This window comes from Oryx dammah, unplaced genomic scaffold (assembly GCF_014754425.2).
Source record: "Oryx dammah isolate SB20612 unplaced genomic scaffold, SCBI_Odam_1.1 HiC_scaffold_11, whole genome shotgun sequence".
NCBI classification, from domain to species: Eukaryota; Metazoa; Chordata; class Mammalia; order Artiodactyla; family Bovidae; genus Oryx; species Oryx dammah.
Window position 1 is genome coordinate 31,658,079 of NW_024070195.1, and position 18,580 is coordinate 31,676,658.

The window sequence follows — 18,580 nt, forward strand, 5'->3', positions numbered from 1 at the left end:
GCAGTGGGGACGATTGGCTTCCTTTAGTGGAGAAGAGGAGGGCTTTGGAGTATCATCTGTTGAACTTGGACTCGTGTTTGGCTATGGATCAGCCACCCCAGCATTCCTCAGATCCTTACGAGGCTCTTTCCTTTCTGTTATCATATTTGATCCTGCCAACGCCCTTCAATAGGCCAGTCAAGTATCAGGACTTTAGTTTTATAGATAAGGAGACCTTCTTACTGAAAAAAAAAAAAAATATATATATATATATGAATTAAGGAATTTTTAAAATGCTTGATAATAGTGAAGTTTAGCAATTCCCAGCAAAACTAATTTCCTATCCTGGCTCCACCATGAGTTGAGTGTCCTTGAACAAGTTACCCTCTCTTTCCGGACCCTGCTTCCTTACGGGTGCGATGGGCACAGCAGTGGTGCCTTGTTTCTGTGTGAGGATCTGGGGAGGCAGGCCATGGACCACTTGCACTCACTCACTGTTGTGCTGGCTGGTAGCAAGAACACCACCTGTGTTGGCTCTTCTTAGCATCATCTTGACCTCCAGTCAGGGAAGGAGGACTGATGTATATTAAATGATCCGTAAGTTAGACTTGGCAATAGGTAATTAAGTCCGAACTATATAATTTCATAACTGCTGAAGAGAGTCAACAAAGAGATGGGCCCTGCCCTGGCCAGCGTCCCTGGGCAACATGAGCTGGGCTCCAGGAGCCGCAGGCAGTGCCTCGGGAGGATGCCAGACTCCAGAGGCCATTGTTCTGCTGAGTCTTAGGAAAAAAATCATCCTTAATAATTTCACCAGAGCTTCCCTGGTGGCTCAGATGGTAAAGAATCTGCCTGCACAGGAGACCCAGGTTCGATCCCTGGGTCGGGAATGTCCCCTGAAGGAGGAAATGGCAACCCACTCCAGTATTCTTGCCTGGAGAATCCCCATGGGCAGAGGAGCCTGGCGGGCTGCAGTCCATGAGGTCACAAGAGTCAGACATAACTGAGCAACTAACACTCTCATAATTTCCAGATCTTTAAGCCACAGAGAGGTCATTGCTGAAATATAAAATCAGTGTGTATTTTTCCCACCCTGCTGGGAACCCAAGCTTCTGCCTTGTGTGTGTGTGTGTGTGTGTGTGTGTGTGTGTGTGTGTGTGTGTGTACGCAGGCTCAGTCATGTCTGACTCTGTGATCCGCCTAGACTGTAGCCCTCCAGGCTCCTCTATCCATGGGATTTCCCAGGCAAGAGTTCTGGAGTAGGTTGCCATTTTCTACTCCAGGGGATCTTCCCAACCCAAGGACTGAACCAACATCTCTTGTGTCTCCTACACTGGCAGGTGGATTCTTTACCACTGAGCCACCTGGGAAGCCCATCACTGCCTTAGGTGAGCTCTTATGAGCCACTAGGGAAGCCCTTAGAACACAGGAAGAGAAGGTAAAGAATGGCCTTCCATTGTCTGAAAGGAGGAACACATATGAAGTAAACACAGGGACTAAGGAAATTAGATTTTAGAAGTGCTTTCAGTGTCAATTGTCTGAGGAGTTCCAAGTGCCCCAGAAGGCAGCTGGAGAGTGTGTGTGTTTGGGCATGGACACAGGAGGGACACCTTAATTGAAATTCCTGTCTTCCCCTCCCAGGCTGATTACGCCAGGAATGTGTTTCATTACAGACTCCTCTTCCCCCTTGTTTACTCTCTTGGTTCCTCTCTCTACCGTTCCCCGCCACGCCTGCCTCCCACAAGGAGTGTGCATTCTCAGAGAGAGGGTTTGGGGTGACTCTGATGTCCCAGCCCTGCCCCGGGAAGTTTCCGTCGTGCTCCCTCTGTGCTCTGTGTAGTCTTCTCCCTCCGCAGGTCCTCCATCCGTCTGCTGGCCCTTCTCCCCTTTCTTTGCTCCATCCCCGCTCCCGCCTTGAATAAGGACCCATGTCAAACACAACGTCACTTCCTTCCTTCTGTGCATACCTTGAAGAACACAGAAGATCGTTCTTAGTGGAAAAGCATGACTGAATTCGTGAATATTCAAAGTTCGGGATTCTGCCTAATACATTTTTGTTAAGCGAGTAAGTGAAGGACCTTTTGAACTGGGTATTGGACTCTTGGCTCTAGCTTAGATAGTCACCTGTGATCAGGCTGCTTTTTTCACAGTCCATCCTGTCTTGCTCCTTTTACTGAATTCTACCGGCCGGATTTCCTATATCACACCATGTTCATCCAGAACCTCCACCCTTCTCTGCCCTATGTCCCATTCCAAGTCTACTTTTGCTAACGGGCATATAATGAACGATCCACCCCAGGTCTCCATGTCCATGAAGTGCCCTGGTGTAAGCCACCTCCTGAACCTTGCTCTCTCCTCTCCACAGAAAGCCAGCTGACCTGCACAACCTCGCCCCTGGTACCCATCCACCCTTCCTGACGTTCAACGGGGATGTGAAGACAGACGTCAATAAGATCGAGGAGTTCCTGGAGGAGACTTTGACTCCTGAAAAGTAATGAGCTGCTTCTTTCCAGAGCTAATGACGGGGAGGGTTCCGTGTACTTCTCTAGAACCTGGGAGTAGATTTCCAAAAGAGCCTCATTGACTCAGAGCTCAGGACCCTCTTTGCAAAGAGAGAGTCTCGTATGGCCCTCCTCACCCCCAAAGGGCTGTTTGTCTCCAGCCTATTCCACAAAGCCCAGCCCCCAAGAGCTGATGCTCCCTAAACACGTCCTCTCTCCCAGCCCCTCTGCCTGAGTGGGGGCAAAGGCTCCTTCATGGCAGAACAAGAGCTGAAAGGTCAATGAAGTGAAGTGAAAAGTCAGCCAGAGGAGAGGTAATCCCATGACTTAAAACCACACCAACATATGAATAAGATCCATAAATCTGACCCCGTCTGGTCGGAACCCATAATTAAACATGAAAAAAAAAAAAAAGGACTGAAAGACAGTTTAACTTCTGAAAACGAGGTCAGGAAGGGAAGAGACCAGAGCGCTGGTTCTATAGATAAGTTGCTCCTAATGGGAAAGAGGAGAGAAGAGCCCTAAAATCCTAAAAGCTGCTGGAAACTAGGCGTGTGCATTGTACCTAGACAGAAATTGGAGATTCAAACAATCAACTTTAGAAAAAAGAAAAACTAGAGCAATAATATTATTAATACATACAGAGGAAGACGTGCAGAAACAATCCTGCAGGCTTGTCCCTGGAAATTTTTAAGCAAAGGTGTTGTAGAGTCTGTTTTCAGGTTCTTTGGAGGATGGGGGAATATAGGGAGAGCAGAGGATGGACACTCCTAGAAATCAACTAGGAGGAGCCAGTTGGTGACATTCCAGGTCAGACAGACTAGAGGGCTGGGCTCAGGCAGTGACAGTGAGATGGGAGCAGAGGGGCAGGAAGGATGTTAGAACATACTTAGTAGGTGAAATTCTGGCCAGGAGAATTCCACGGACTGTAAAGTCCATGGGGTCACACAGAGTTGGACATGATTGAGCGATTCTCACTTTAATAGGGGAAATATGTGGACTGACAAGAAAGATGACCATCTTGCATTGATTTTAAAATTTTATTTTTTACGGATATAGCCCTCACTTGAAACTGAAACTTTCTCTCAATCGTGTCCTACTCTTTGCGACCCCATGGACTATAGCCCTCCAGGCTCCTCGGTCCATGGGATTCTCCAGGCAAGAACACTGGAGTGGGTAGCCATGCCCTCCTCCAGGGCATCTTCCAGACCCAGGGAGCGGACCTGGGTCTCCTGCATTGTGGTCAGATTCTTTACCATCTGGGCCACCAGGGAAGCCTGTATCATACTATTCCAGGTGGGACTAGAACCAGCAATCCCTGGCTTAGAAGGCCAGTGCCTTATCCATGAAGCCACTGGGGCTGCTATAGCCCTCACTTGCTGTGCCCTAGAAGGTAGGTGCTGTCAGTATCCTAATTTTACAGCTGGAGAAGCCGAGGCTTGGAGAGGTCAAGTAACATGCCCAAGGTCACACATCTATCAAATCACTGTTAAATTTTAACTCCTCATTGTGATCTCATTAAGCCTCGACCATTTGCACATCCTTCCTAAAAGTGTTTTCTTTGTCTTCCACATTGAGGATCTCCACTAGCAGATCAGATGGTAAAGAGTCTGCCTGCAATGCAGGAAACCTGGGTTCAATCCCTGGGTTAGGAAGATCCCCTGGAGAAGGAAATGACAACCTACTCAGTATTCTTGCCTGGAGAATCCCATGGACAGAGGAGCCTGGCAGGCTACAGTCCATGATATCCCAAAGAGTTGGACGTGACTGAGTGGCTTAACACTTTGAACCATTGTGATCTAATTAAGCCTCAACCATTTGTACATTCTTCCTGAAAGTGTATTCTTGGTTATCCCTGTTAGGACAGTTTATTTCCATACTGAGCATGGAAAGCTGCCTCAAGTCCAAATGTCTTGAAAAAGAAATGGATTGATTAAATCAGCCCGTCAGCCCCACCTGGAACACCCAGCTTAGCCACACACATCTCTGCATGGGACACCAGCCAGCCACTTGTGCTGAAAGGACCCCCAAAGGGCTCAGGCTCCATCTTCCATCCCTTGGGACTTAACCTCATGGCTGGCGCTGATTTAAAATGCAACAACAGAAAATAAATGCTGTTTTCGATAACTAAATAGTTTTTTCTTTGCCCGGGAGACCCAGAGGGGGAATGTCCACCATGAAGTTAGCATTTTCCCTTCTAGAAGTAACACCCGTTCATAGGAGTGCCTGCTTCCGTCAAGGCCAGTAGAGAATGGGGAATTTGAACAGTTTGGAGGATGGATAGCCAGCCCAGTGGATGAAAGTGTGCAGGGCCGGGCTGAGTCTGGAGGGCGAGGTCCACTCCTGGCTCTGCCAGTCATGCCCTGTGACCCCGCCCTCTCAGTGTCCATTCTATCCCCCGGGAAAGGATGACCCTCACGCCCATCTTAGCCAGGCTCCTTCCACCCCTATCCAGCCGTGCCTTTGGAGGGGCTCTCCAGTCTACATCCCCAACAGGACCAAGGGGGCCCATGAGACCCCACAAGAATCACATGCCCGTGTGTACAGGCAGATTCTTCCAGAAGAGGGCCGTCATCAGATTCATCACCGTATCATCAGCTACTGGAAATTTTCCATGGTCCGAATCGGGCTAAGCAGTGCAGGACACAGACGCTGCCTCCTCCCCTCCCTCTCCACCTGTCCTGAGCTCTGCTTCATCTGGTCTAGGTGCCCCCGACTGCAGTGTATGGAGGAGCTTTTTACCAAGTCCATTCCTGACATATCAGAGACCCTATAATCCACCAAGCCTGGGCAGCAGAACCTCAAAACTGTTAAAATGCACAGCTCCAGAAGGCTACCTAGGTGGGGCCCTAGGGGTGAGACCATCAACCATCGCGGAGCCCGCCAGAGTGTCCCCTAGGTGCCTTTGAGTGGGTCAGACTGGGGCAGGTGCCTTAATTACCGCCCAGAAATGTCAGCAAGCCAGTCGTTCAGCCTCACAAGGAGAGAACGGCTGTTCGGCCTGCAGCAAAGTCACCCACCTCAGCTGCCTTCCCACCGCCTCTAACTGGGAGGTCGGTCAGGCGGCCCGTGTCCCAAGGCCCCGGAGGAGGGTAGGCTGGCCGGCCTTCTGGTTCTGTTCCGCAAACGCTGGTCGGCATGTGTTTCTCATCACACCACTGTTTGTTAAAGCTGCCAGAGAGCCAAGAAATTGTGGGAGCCTTTTCCCCCTTAGTTTTATGTTTTAAAGGAAAAAAAAAAAACACATACAAACACTCGAACAATCTTTTTAAAAGATTACATTTGGCCCCACAAAGCATTTGGTGTCAAAATGAGGAATCCAGGAGGTCTCAAGTAGTTTCTAAATGAGACTCGCTTCCATCCCCCTGGTTAGACTGACCCAGTTAATGCTCCACAGGGAAGCGTTGGGATTATAGTTGACGTGCCGGCCTTTGCCTTTCATCCTGGTGGAATGGCCCGAGTTAACGGGCTCCTTAAGGGAGAGTCAGGACGCCAGAGTCCGGCCACCCTTCTATACAGTGCTTGTTGTATGACCCTGGGCAAGCCTCGCCCCCTCTCAGACCTTCCCCATTCCTTCATCTCTGAAGATGCCTTTCAGCAGAAGTTCTGTGATTCCATGAGTTTTTCAAAGCACTTTCCCTGAACTGGTTGTTGTTTGAAACAGAGATAAAAATTCAGGAGAGTGAACTAGTAGACAGGTTACATGTCTTGTCCTTTAGTCAGTCAGCTGTCACGCAGGTATTAACAGGGCTCAGAGCCACAGTGGAACACGCTTTGAGTTCATTCTTTTAAGACATGTCTACGGATATTCCACAGTAGTAATAATCACGAAGGTTCTTGTTGGTTCTTTGGGAGGTGGAGCAGCCTTAGTACCAAGGGTGGGATGGCACAGTGGTTGGAAGTACAGTAGGTTCCCTACATATGAATGAGTTGCTTTCTGAGAGTGTTGTGCACAAGTCCAATTTGTTCGTTAAGTCAGACAAAGTTAGCCTAGGAATGAAACCGACACAACTGGGAATATAGTACTGTACTATAGAAGGCCTGCTGCTGCTGCTGAGTCACTCAGTTGTGTCCGACTCTGTGCGACCCCAGAGACAGCAGCCCACCAGGCTCCCCTGTCCCTGAGGATTCTCCGGGCAAGAACACTGGAGTGGGCTGCCATTTCCTTCTCCTATGCATGAAAGTGAAAAGTGAAAGGGAAGTCGCTCAGTCGTGTCCGACTCTTCACAGCCCCATGGACTGCAGCCTACCAGGCTCCTCCATCCATAGGATTTTCCAGGCAAGAGTACTGGAGTGGGGTGCTGTTGCCTTCTCCGTAGAAGGTCTGTAATGCTTTATACACAAATAATGCATAAAAAAGAAATACAAAATAATAAAACATCTTTATTCTTACAATACAGGACCTTGAAAAGTACAGTAGTATGATACAACAGCTGGCACTCGCTAGCAGCACCAGCTATATCACTGCTGCTTTTATGCTTACTTCCAGACTTCTGGGCTTTAAATAAAGATACTCTCCTCTATACACTACTGTAGAGTAAAGTACACAAAAGCACAACCACTTACAGAGGATGCATGTGCATGACTATTTGTGCCGGACAAGTGAACTAATTTCAGTTTAGTTCAGTCACTCAGTCCTGTCGGCCTCCTTGCGACCCCATGGACTGCAGCATGCCAGGCCTCCCTGTCCAACATCAGCTCTCGGAGTTTACCCAAACTCATGTCCATTGAGTCGGAGATGCCATCCATCCATCTCATCCTCTGTTGTCCCCTTCTCCTGCCTTCAATCTTTCCCAGCATCAGGGTCCTTTCAAAATGAGTCAGTGCTTTGCATCAGGTAGCCAAAGTATTGGATTTTCAGCTTCAACATCAGTCCTTCCAATGAACACTCAGGATTGATGTCCTTTAAGGATGGACTCGGAGAAGGCAATGGCAACCCACTCCAGTATTCTTGCCTGGAGAATCCCATGGACGGAGGAGCCTGCTAGGCTACAGTCCATGGGGTCAATAAGAGTCGGATACGACTGATGCGACTTAGCAAGCAAGCAAGCAAGCAAGGATGGATTGGTTGGATCTCCTTGCAGTCCAAGGGACTCTCAATTCTCCAACACCACAGTTCAAAAGCATCAGTTCTTTGGTGCTCAGCTTTCTTTATAGTCCAACTCTCACATCCATACATGACTACTGGAAAAACCATAACCTTGACTAGATGGACCTTTGTTGGCAAAGTAATGTCTCTGCTTTTCAATATGCTGGCTAGGTTGGCCATAACTTTCCTTCCAAGGAGTAAGTGTCTTTTAATTTCATGGCTGTGAACTAACTTACATGATTGGATATGTGAACACAGTTTTGCATCTTTGAAAGTTTGCAACTGGCAGGTCCGTATGTAGGGGGCTTACTGTATGGACTTTGAAGTCAGGGAGAGAGGGGACATCCTTCCACTTTTCAGCTCATTAGGAAATGCGAGGTCAGCACTCAGGCTGCCAGGAGAGGCCCTGGAATCAGCAGAGGTCACCCCATGAGGATGAGATGACTGTCTTCTCTTTTTCTCCAGTGTATCCCCAATGCCAGGGACAGGGCCTAACCCCTGGCATGGCTGCATGTTGGTTTAGTTGCATGCTGTTCTTTTGTTCGGGGGCATGGCGGCCTATGGTGAGTCAGTGAGATGTCAATTGGAACTCTCAGCCAATCAGAGCATTTCCATCTGCAATCATATCGTTTCTTTTGCCACTATTTATAAAAAAGAGAAAATTGTTTTGATGAATGGCCAACTGTTTCGCCTCCCAGAATGAAGCTTAAGTGTGTATCTAAAATGCATGCATTGGAAATAAGATATCTTAAAAACAGAGTGGAGAGAAATTTCCATGAATGAGGTTGCCCAACCTTTCTGGAAAAAATACTGGAGTGGGCTGCCATTTCCTTCTCCAGGGAATTCTTCCTGATCCAGGGATTGAACCTCAGTCTCCTGCACTGGCAGGTGGATTCTTTACCAGCTGAGCCACCAGGGGAGCCAAAAGCAGCCATTGACAATATATACATAAATGGATGTGGCTGTGTTTTATTTGTGAATGCTGAAATTGGAATTTCTTATTATTTTCACACATCACAAAATAATATCCTTGTTTTGATTTTTTTTCAATCATTTAAAAGTATATAAACTATTTTTAGCTCCTGGGAGCCACATAAACAAATGTTGGGCTGGATTTGGCCCACAGGCTGTGGTTGGCTCACCCCTGAGTTAGAGAAATTGCCCATCTCTTTGACTGTCACCAGATCACATCACAATCTTATTTCAAAGATGTTTCTATAGATAAAGCACTATTTGTTAGCCTTTTAGAGAAACAAAAGGTACCCTGGAACCCACTCATCTGCATATTTAAAATACGGTGTAAATATGGAGCTAAAATAAAAGCACTTGCCATCCTGAACAGTAGTTGCCCCAAGTCTAGTTACCAAAATCTGTGAGGTTAATATTTGAAGACACATTTCGTACCAGGACAATCTTCAAGTGGGACATTATGCTATCAAGTCAAATCTCAATGACTCACACTATTTAGAACATAGGGTGGAACTAGCATAGTCTCCCTGGACACATGGTCCTCTGTCACCTGACCTGGATTTGGTACCACCCACTCATGTTTGGCCCACACTGATCACGAAGAAATGGTTGGATGAGTGGAAGTCTGATCAAACTATGGCAGGAAAAAAACCCAACAGACCCAAATATAACATGCGTTATCTGGTCCCTTCTGTTTTTATTATTTATCAAGCAAAAACAAGGAGTACTTTATATGTATTGATAATAATTTAAGACATTCAGTTTTAAGAGCACGTCAGATTCTATGTGGGAAAGCCAAAATAGGGACGGATGATCCTAAATTCGCTCATCTTGGAAGGTTCCCTAGCATCTTGTAGGGACAATCGCTTTGTGTCCCCAGTCAGAGCAGATGAATTGATAATTCCCAGTGTATTCGGGGAGATATGTGTGCAGAACCTGCGCAGAGCGCCCCCTCGTGGCTGACGGCAGTTCCTTCATGGTGCTCAGCCCAGCTCCTGGGACTGTGGTGGCTTGGAGGGTAAACAGCAGAGTAGAGGAGAGGCAACAGGACGTGGAACTTGAGAGCTGGGCTTCCAAAGTGAAACTGCCTGGTTGGATCCTTGCCTCTGACGCCTGGTCTCCTGAGCTTAGACAAGTTGCTTAGCTTCTCTGCACCTTTTTGTCTCCTGTGGGAAAGAAAGCTAATGACAATAACAGTGGAATTGTGAGGAGTAAATGATGAATCTGGCAAGGCTTTAGGATAGTGCCTGGCACAGAGTGCACACTCAGTACAAGTAAGCTTTTACTGATATCAGAGAAGAGAGGAAGTGAGAGGATTGCTGCTCCAGTGCCCAGAAACCAGGTTCTCATGGCCCCTCCACCATTTATTATCCATGATAATAAATAATGACCCCAAATGGCCTAAATAATAAATGACTTCAAATGGTCATTTAACTTCTCTGGTCTCCAATTGCTTCCCTGTAAAATTAGATGATAATACCTCATATCTGCCCAAGGGCAGAGGGCTGGACCCAGTCACTTTTGGAAGACTCATCCAACGGCAGTATCTGAAATTAAAAACCCATTCAACATGGTCCAGGAGTAGGTGGCCCTAGCTAATGGGTCAGTGAAAGAACAAAAAAAATGAAAGAAAAACAAATACTTGTTAAAGGTGTTTTGCTTCAGGTTATTTAAAACATTAAACCAAAAAAAAAAAAAAAGGATTTTGCATTTTAAACATAAAGTAGCCAAACAGCTGGCAATCTGCTCTTCACCCGAAGATCATAAAGGTCCACATACTTAGTGATGATGATGGTCAAGCAATTGCCCCTCCTCATATTTCCATCCACTCTTGCCTGGCTGTTCATTTGAAATGTTCATGAAATAGTATCTTTTGAAAATTAGAATGGCTTGTTTTGGTGGCACCAATGGGGTCAAAGCCTTCGATTCCTCTACAAACAAGTTTGCCTTCTTCGGTCTCACATGCCCCCTCCTCCTACCCCAACTCTGTGTGTCCGCTTTTTTTTTTTTATGATGACACCAATCATTGGATTTAGGGACCACACTAAATCAATACTATCTCACCTTGAGACTCTTAAAACTAATTATATCTGCAAAGACTCAATTTCCAAATAAGGTCACCTTCTGAGGTCCTGGGTGGACATGGATTGTAGAGATAACACTCAACACGTTACAGGCTCCACATAGCAAGTAAGCAAGGTCACTGAGTATGTTTAAATGTTTCCCATATGCTTCTCCTCTTTCTTGTCCCTAAAAGGCCACCCTTCCTATGGGCCTCTTCACGCACCTCTAACGACTGCCTTGCCCATGGGATAAAATCCAGCCCCCTCACTGGCACTATTGTTGAACTAGGGGTACAAGTGCCCACCCTCCTTATGGATCCTGTTGGGAATCTGTTGGGGATCCTGTTGGGGAAACCTCAAAAGACTCATAGATCTTGCTGGAGACAAGAATGTTGTTCATCATGAGGTGACTGAAAGAGGCTCTTCCTTAAAGCATCTCCGAGTTCTCACCTGAGAACACGTCTTGCCTTCCAGGTACCCCAGACTGGCTGCGAAACATCGGGAATCCAACACGGCAGGCATCGACATCTTTGCCAAGTTCTCCGCCTACATCAAAAACACGAAGCAGCAGAGCAACGCTGGTGAGTGGCCCCCTTCCACCCAGGCCCCCAGCCCTGGTGCTGCCCCCTGCCCAGGGCATCTTCAGATACTCAGCAGAGAAGCACCTTGAACCAGTACTTTTATTTGTTCACCCTGAGGCCCCTTGATGCAGGGGAGAGGGTGATAGATGTTGCTTTCTGGCCAGTGCAGGAAAAGAGGCTGGTGGTCCCTACTGTGGAATCAGAAGAGGGATGCTGTTTGCGTGCTGAGCCTGCCTTAGTGCACATCATGATACACTGCCCACAGGGTCCTGCCTTGGCCATGCCTGGCTCGGTCGCTAAGTTGTGTCTGGCTCTTTGTGATCCTATGGACTGTAACCTGCCAGGCTCCTCTGTCCATGAGATTTCCCAGGCAAGAATACTGGAGTGGGTTGCCATTTCTTCCTCTGAGATATCTTCCTGACCCAGGGATCAAACTGGCATCCCTTGCATCTCCTGCATTGGTAGGCGGATTCTTTACCTCGGCACTACCTAAGAAGCCTACTGTCCGTTTATCCCCAGTTCACAACCCTGCTCTGTTCACAGGAAGTCCTGGTTGGAACAACACATTGCAGCTGCCTTCTGGTCCCTGAAAGACTTCTCAGGGGGTTGACCAGGGGCCATGGTGGGACAAGGCTGTCACCACTATGGTGAATGCTCACGGCAGCGCCTGACCCTCTGCACCCCACCCCCCACCACCACCACGGCCAGTGCAGAGAATGCCAGGAGCCACTTCTCAAAGCCTGGCTCACCTTCCTGCTGCTTAGTCACTCAGTCGTGTACGACTCTTTGTGATCCCATGGACTGTAGCCCATCAGGCACCTCTGTCCATGGGGATTCTCCAGGCAAGAATACTGGAGTGGGTTACCATTCCCTCCTCCAGGGGATCTTCCCAACCCAGGGATCGAACCTAGGTCTCCCGAATCGCAGGCAGATTGTGTGCCGTCCAAGCCACCAGCCACCAGGGAAGGGCTCATCCTCCACTCGTCCCTTAACTCTGGGCACTGGCCATAGAGCTCAGGCTTGGTGGCCTCCAGTGCCTTCTCAGAGGGTTTTGAGCCCCTCGTTTAAGTTGATGGGATTTACTTATTTATTTTTGGCTGCACTGGATCTTTGTTGCTTTTCAAGGGCTTTCTCTAGTTGTGACCAGCAGGGGATACTCTTTGTTGCAGCTCTCAAGCCTCTCAGAGTGGTGGCTTCTCTTGCGGAGGAGCCCAGGCTCTAGGCACACAGGTTCAGTGGTTGTGGCCCCTGGGTTTAGTTGCTCTGCAGCATGTGGAATCTTCCCAGATCAAGGATCGAACCCATGTCCTCTGCACTGGCAGGCAGATTCTTATCTACTGAGCCACCAGGGAAGTCCTAAGTTGGCAGTGTTTCTATATATATATATAGAGAGAGATTTATTTATGGTTGCATCAGGCCTTGCTGTGGCATGTGGGATCTTCGTTGCAGTGAACAAGCTTCTCTCTAGTTCAGTAGTCGCAACTCTCCGGTTTAGTTGCCCCGAGGCATGTGGGATCCTAGTTCCCCGACCAGTCATCGAACCTTCATCTGCTGCATTGGAAGGCACATTCTTAACCATTGGACTGCCAGGAAAGTCGCATAAGTTGATAGCATTTTTAGTCCCTCATTTGACCTGGTTCTTTAGCATGAGTTAAAGTGATTTGAACAGCACTGTCCCATTGAGAATGTGTGACCCTTGAAGAACTGTGTTAGTTGCTGGGAGGAGAAAGAAGAAGGATGAGGAAGTTTGCTGGCCCCCTGAATAGGAGGATGGAGCCTAGCCCTGAGCCAGGCAGAGCAAGGGTGTCACAAAAACTTTGTGAATGGATAAGTGACTGAATAGTGATTGGTTGAACAGCACTCCCAGCATCTGCATGAATGAGTGAGAAATGGAATATACAACAGGTGATCATACAGTGAATCCTGAAACCAGGAGGCCCATTGGCTTGGACCATCTTGGAGTTAACTGCTCCAGGAGCCCCGAGGAGAAAGGCACCTCTTTGGACCAAGGTGACCAGGGAAGACAGCCGTTCACGAGATGACAGAGAAGAACTTTTGGCAGGAACTCTTGGTGCAGTGGGAAAGTAAAGGGTTCAGTAACAGCTCCTGCAGACCTGGGGATGCCAGGCACAAAACTAGGTTCTAGAAAAAGACACTAACCCAGTCTTCGAGGCCTGACTCGTGCAGAAGAAAAGGCTTATGTTCACAAAGATAACAAGACAAGAGGTGAGTGATGACTTCATCAAAGGGAGTTTGAAGGGCTGATTAGCTGGCTTGTGAACAAAAAAAAGAGTATTTCCCAAGGGATTCAGAGCAGCAAGGATTCACCTCTGGGTCATCTGAGAAAGTTTCCTAAAGGATTTCAACCGGGTCATAAAGATTCAGGGGGAGTCATTTGACCAGAAACACAGGGTGGAGGATGTGGGGAGGGTGAGAAGACTCCAGTGACAGAGACCATCTGGAATCCAGAGACCACCAACTCCAGAGGAGCATCAGGAGTTGGCAGTGGCAGCTGGGGTGGGAGGGGAGGTGGGAGGGCGTTGGATTTTACACTGTGGGCAAGGTAGTCATTAGAGGTACAGAAGAGGTACCCTAGGGAGGGTGGCCTTTTAGGGACAAGAAAAAGGAGAAACGTGGAAAATAGTTTAAATATGCTCAGTGCTCTTTCTTTGTTGCTCTTTGGAGCCTGTAATGTGTTGAGTGTTGTCCCCACAATCCATGTCCACCCGGGACCTCAGAGGGTAACCTTATTTGGAAATAGAGTCTTTGCAGGTATAATTAGTTAAGAGTCTCAAGGTGAGATAGTATTGATTTAGTGTGGTCCCTAAATCCAGTGATGGGGTCCTTCCTTGTATGAAGAAAAGAGGACACAGAGATTGGCGACAGGAGGTGGGGGGAGGGAGCGGGGAACGTGTGAAGACAGACAGGGAGTGCAGAGCCTCTTTCTGCATCTGTTAAAATATACTTAGTGATGCTTTCAATTTCATCATCTGCCAAACAGTGTCATGAAGAGGATAGCCAAGGTTTGTCATGCAGAGTCACGTTATTTATAATTAGATGCTTGTAAACCCTTTAGCACACTGCCTGACCCATTGTAAATGCTCTTTAAATGTTAACTTTGATTATTCCTAGAGCAAAAATGAGATAAACATGAATACTGGCATCAGAAACTGCTGCTTCAGCTCTTACTTCATGAGCCCTAATGAGCACTTCCAAATCTCCCAACCATTGAGTCTCTTTTTGACTTGTTTAATTCTGTTTCCCATTTCCTGGGTGCACTTCCTTCCTTTCCAAGGTAGACAGTTGCTCTCTTGGTCCACACATGTGCAACCTGCACATGTGAAGGGACTTGAGTGTCTGTGGATTTCTGGTACCCCAGGGAGTCTGTGAGTGAGGAGAGGAGCACTTTAGGGACAGCGCCCAAGGATCACCCACATAAGTGTGATCAGAGGGACTGGAGGAAGAAGGAGCCAGGGAGGACGATTAAGAAGGACTAGCGAGTGAGGAAGGGGGCCTGGAGGTGGGGGGATCATGAAGATGAGGCAGAAAAATGTTACGAAAAAGTTTGATCTGTGATATGAAACACCGCACAGCTCACGGTAGACTTTGCTTCTTGTGTTCAGTTTTCTGGACGCGTCCTCAGGCTCCCTTCTCTGACTGTTTCTCTCATCTGCATCAGCCTGTTATTCAGACCCTACTCAACAGACTGGCTAGGCTGACCAGGAGCACGGGCCCTTCTCCCTTGGAAAGTGGAGCTGCAGCAGGAGATTGAGAACCCATGTGGCCCAAGGAAGGGCGTCTTTGAGACAGGAAAGAGCGGCCCTGCATTTAGATTTGGTCGCGGGAGTCCCTGCTCTGGGCCCCACACATATGTCTTTCAGCCTTGCAGAGAAAAGTTATGTGATTTGTTCAGCCTTGAAAGTTTATGGAGTTCTGCAGCAGAAGGAAGGTGGGGAAGGGCGGGGAAGGCACGAGCTTCGTCCGTCTCAGCTTTGGCAAGCCCGGTAACAAGCCTGGCGTTCGCTGCGCTCAGCTCCGTCCTCACCCTGCCTGCTGCCTCCGCCCGGCAAAGGCTACTTCCATCCATGCTGCTGATTCTGTGCCTAGTGGCCTTCCTTCTCTGCGAGTCCCCCTCCTGGCCCTTCTCTGTTCACCTTCCTCATAGATACAGCCATGGCACACTGACCTCGGTGACCCAAGACTGGGTGGCAACCCTCAGACTCAGCAGCTCCAAGTCCCCTCTCCCCTGGACTCCACTCTGGCTCAGCGTTCTGCCCACTGGGATGTCAGTTTGGCTTCTTGGGTATATCCCTTCCCTTGAGGGGTTTCTATGACACCTTGCTTTACCTGCTTACCCCCACTCTTATCTGTTATCTCATAGGAGGACCTGGGCTTCTTTCTTTGAATATCCATCTTGCATTTTGCATTTCTTACCCTCAAACTGCTGTTTGAACATACTCTGCCAAACCCCTTGGCTATCAAGGAAATCATTTTAGCTATTTATTGTAATCCAGGCATAAATACTGCATTTTACTTTCTTTTCCCCCCAACCTCTCTTTTCCTTTGTGCTTTAGGCCTATCCATCTACTGGTTTATTTCACTTTTCGTACATACTGCAGGTTCCAGACAATCAACAAAGGGATCTCATATGTGTTTTGCGTTCTTTATTCCTCTTCACTCTTGTTAAAGTCCTTTGTTAATTCCTCCAGCCCTATCACATGTCCCTAGATATATTAATATCCGTGCCCCTATGACTGTCTCCAAAGAAAGGCAATGCCAAAGAATGTTCAAACTACCTTACAATTGCACTCATCTCACATGCTAGTAAAGTAATGCTCAAAATTCTCCCAGGAAGGCTAAAGCAATACGTGAACCGTGAACTCGCTGACGTTCAAGCTGGTTTTAGAAAAGGCAGAGGAACCAGAGATCAAATTGCCAACATCCGCTGGATCATGGAAAAAGCAAGAGAGTTCCAGAAAAACATCTATTTCTGCTTTATTGACTATACCAAAGCCTTTGACTGTGTGGATCACAATAAACTGGAAAATCCTGAAAGAGATGGGAATACCAGACCACCTAACCTGCCTCTTGAGAAATCTGTATGCAGGTCAGGAAGCAACAGTTAGAACTGGGCATGGAACAACAGACTGGTTCCAAATAGGAAAAGGAGTATGTCAAGGCTGTATATTGTCACCCTGCTTATCTAACGTCTATGCAGAGTACATCATGAGAAACGCTGGACTGGAAGAAACACAAGCTGGAATCAAGATTGCCGGGAGGAATATCAATAACCTCAGATATGCAGATGACACCACCCTTATGGCAAAATGAAAGTGAAAGAGGAGAGCGAAAAAGTTGGCCTAAAGCTCAACATTCAGAAAACGAAGATCATGGCATCTGGTCCCATCACTTCATGGCAAATAGATGGGGAAACAGTGGAAATAGTGTCAGACTTTATTTTTGGGAGCTCCAAAATCACTGCAGATGGTGACTGCAGCCATGAAATTAAAAGATGCTTATTCCTTGGAAGAAAAGTTATGACCAACCTAGATAGCATATTCAAAAGCAGAGACGTTACTTTGCCGACTAAGGTCCGTCTAGTCAAGGCTATGGTTTTCCCTGTGGTCATGTATGGATGTGAGAGTTGGACTGTGAAGAAGGCTGAGCACCAAAGAATTGATGCTTTTGAACTGTGGTGTTGGAGAAGACTCTTGAGAGTCCCTTGGACTGCAAGGAGATCCAACCCGTCCATTCTGAAGGAGATCAACCCTGGGATTTCTTTGGAAGGAATGATGCTAAAGCTGAAACTCCAGTACTTTGGCCACCTCATGCGAAGAGTTGACTCACTGGAAAAAACTCTGATGCTGCGAGGGATTGGGGGCAGGAGGAGAAGGGGACGACAGAGGATGAGATGGCTGGATGGCATCACGGACTCGATAGACGTGAGTCTGAGTGAACTCTGGGAGTTGGTGATGAACAGGGAGGCCTGGCGTGCTGCGATTCATGGGGTCGCAGAGTTGGACACGACTGAGCGACTGAACTGAACTGAACTGAACTGATGACTGTCTCATTTTTGGCTTGTGGCACATTCTCATGTAGTTTTCTCCATTTCCATCTTGGGTGGAGAGTAAGTGGACATGTACGTACCTGTGGACTAAGGACAAAACTCTAGCCGTCGTTTCTCCTTTATCCTTGTGCACAAGTCCATATCCACGGGGCTCTCTTCCTCTGCTAAGAGGTCTAAGAGTCCCAGACCTACCTGTTTGTGTCTAATCCAAGCAGATCCTATGCAGCCTACCCGCTTTTCCTTCCCACCTTTGCCTATTCCTTTTTCACATATCTGACACAGACTGCCGACCCCACCTCTTTCTCTGCTAAGTGCTGTTTTTCCAACTTAGATGATTTTGGTCTTTCAAGACTCCCTTGGAATTCCCTCACCTCCTGCCGCCTCAAGTCTGGTTTTCTCTTATTTCCGACTCTGTTTCCATCTATCCTGGGGGCTTTCTATTTTAAAATGTATACTCCATTCGAACCAGACAGGCTTTATAGCCACTCACAGGGGGACGAAAAGCACTGCAAAGCAGCATATTCTAGAAGGAGGTGAGAAAGAAAAACAAGGCTGGAGGAGGGGGGGCCATTAAACAAGCTCAGGGCAAGAGAGACAGGAAAATCAGCTCCTAGAGCCCTGTGCTGGAAGCGGATGACAGATCACAGCCCCTGGGCGAGATGAAGGCAAACCTGCCCGCCAGGAGAGTGACAAGTGTTCCTGACGCGGGGCTGGAGCTGCAGTCACAGAAGCTGTCCTTCTCTTTGTCCATTTGTCTCTGTGACTCCCCTTCACACTGTCCTGGAGTCCAGGCCGGGTGGCGGCGTGGCAGTGTGACCTCTCTGTCCTCACCCTTCCCTTTGGCGGCACCGCGCTCACCAGTCTCCTCTTCACCTGCCCTTGCTGCACCTGATGTCCATCTTCTTTTTCTTCATCATCTTCTCTAGAAGACCTGGGAGAGCTCCCTGCAGCCTCTGGCCCGTGCCTCCAACTTTCTTACTTCTCTCCATGACTTCCAAGACTTGGAGTGTCCTGTTGATGCCTGTCACTCTCTCTTTTTTCAGTCTTCTTCCCAGATGGATTCTCTCTCTCTCTCTTTTTCCTCCTTGGCCACACTGTCGGGCTCGTGGAATCTTAGTGCCTCAACCAGGTATTGAACCCCTGCATTGGAGGGCAGAGTCTTAACCCTTGGACCACCAGGGAAGTCCCATAGACAGATTTTTAAATCACTCTGTGTCTCCATTTGTGCAGTTTCCATGCAACCCAATCAAGCATGGCCTAGACCAACGTTCGTAAATGTCATCAGTGGTGAACGTGGGGTTAAATGAAATAGGCATTTAATTAATTCACTC

General features: G+C 47.9%; 1 protein-coding gene across 2 annotated transcripts in view; it reads left to right on the forward strand.

The window, feature by feature from the left end:
* CLIC5 (chloride intracellular channel 5) overlaps nucleotides 1–18,580 on the forward strand; it is a 169,590-nt gene that overhangs the window by 118,283 nt on the left and 32,727 nt on the right. For both annotated transcript variants that reach the window (XM_040249537.1, XM_040249538.1), the window contains exons 3-4: nucleotides 2,345–2,470; nucleotides 11,076–11,182. In XM_040249537.1, the coding sequence (XP_040105471.1) occupies nucleotides 2,345–2,470; nucleotides 11,076–11,182 (233 nt within the window). The remainder of the gene's footprint in view (nucleotides 1–2,344; nucleotides 2,471–11,075; nucleotides 11,183–18,580) is intronic.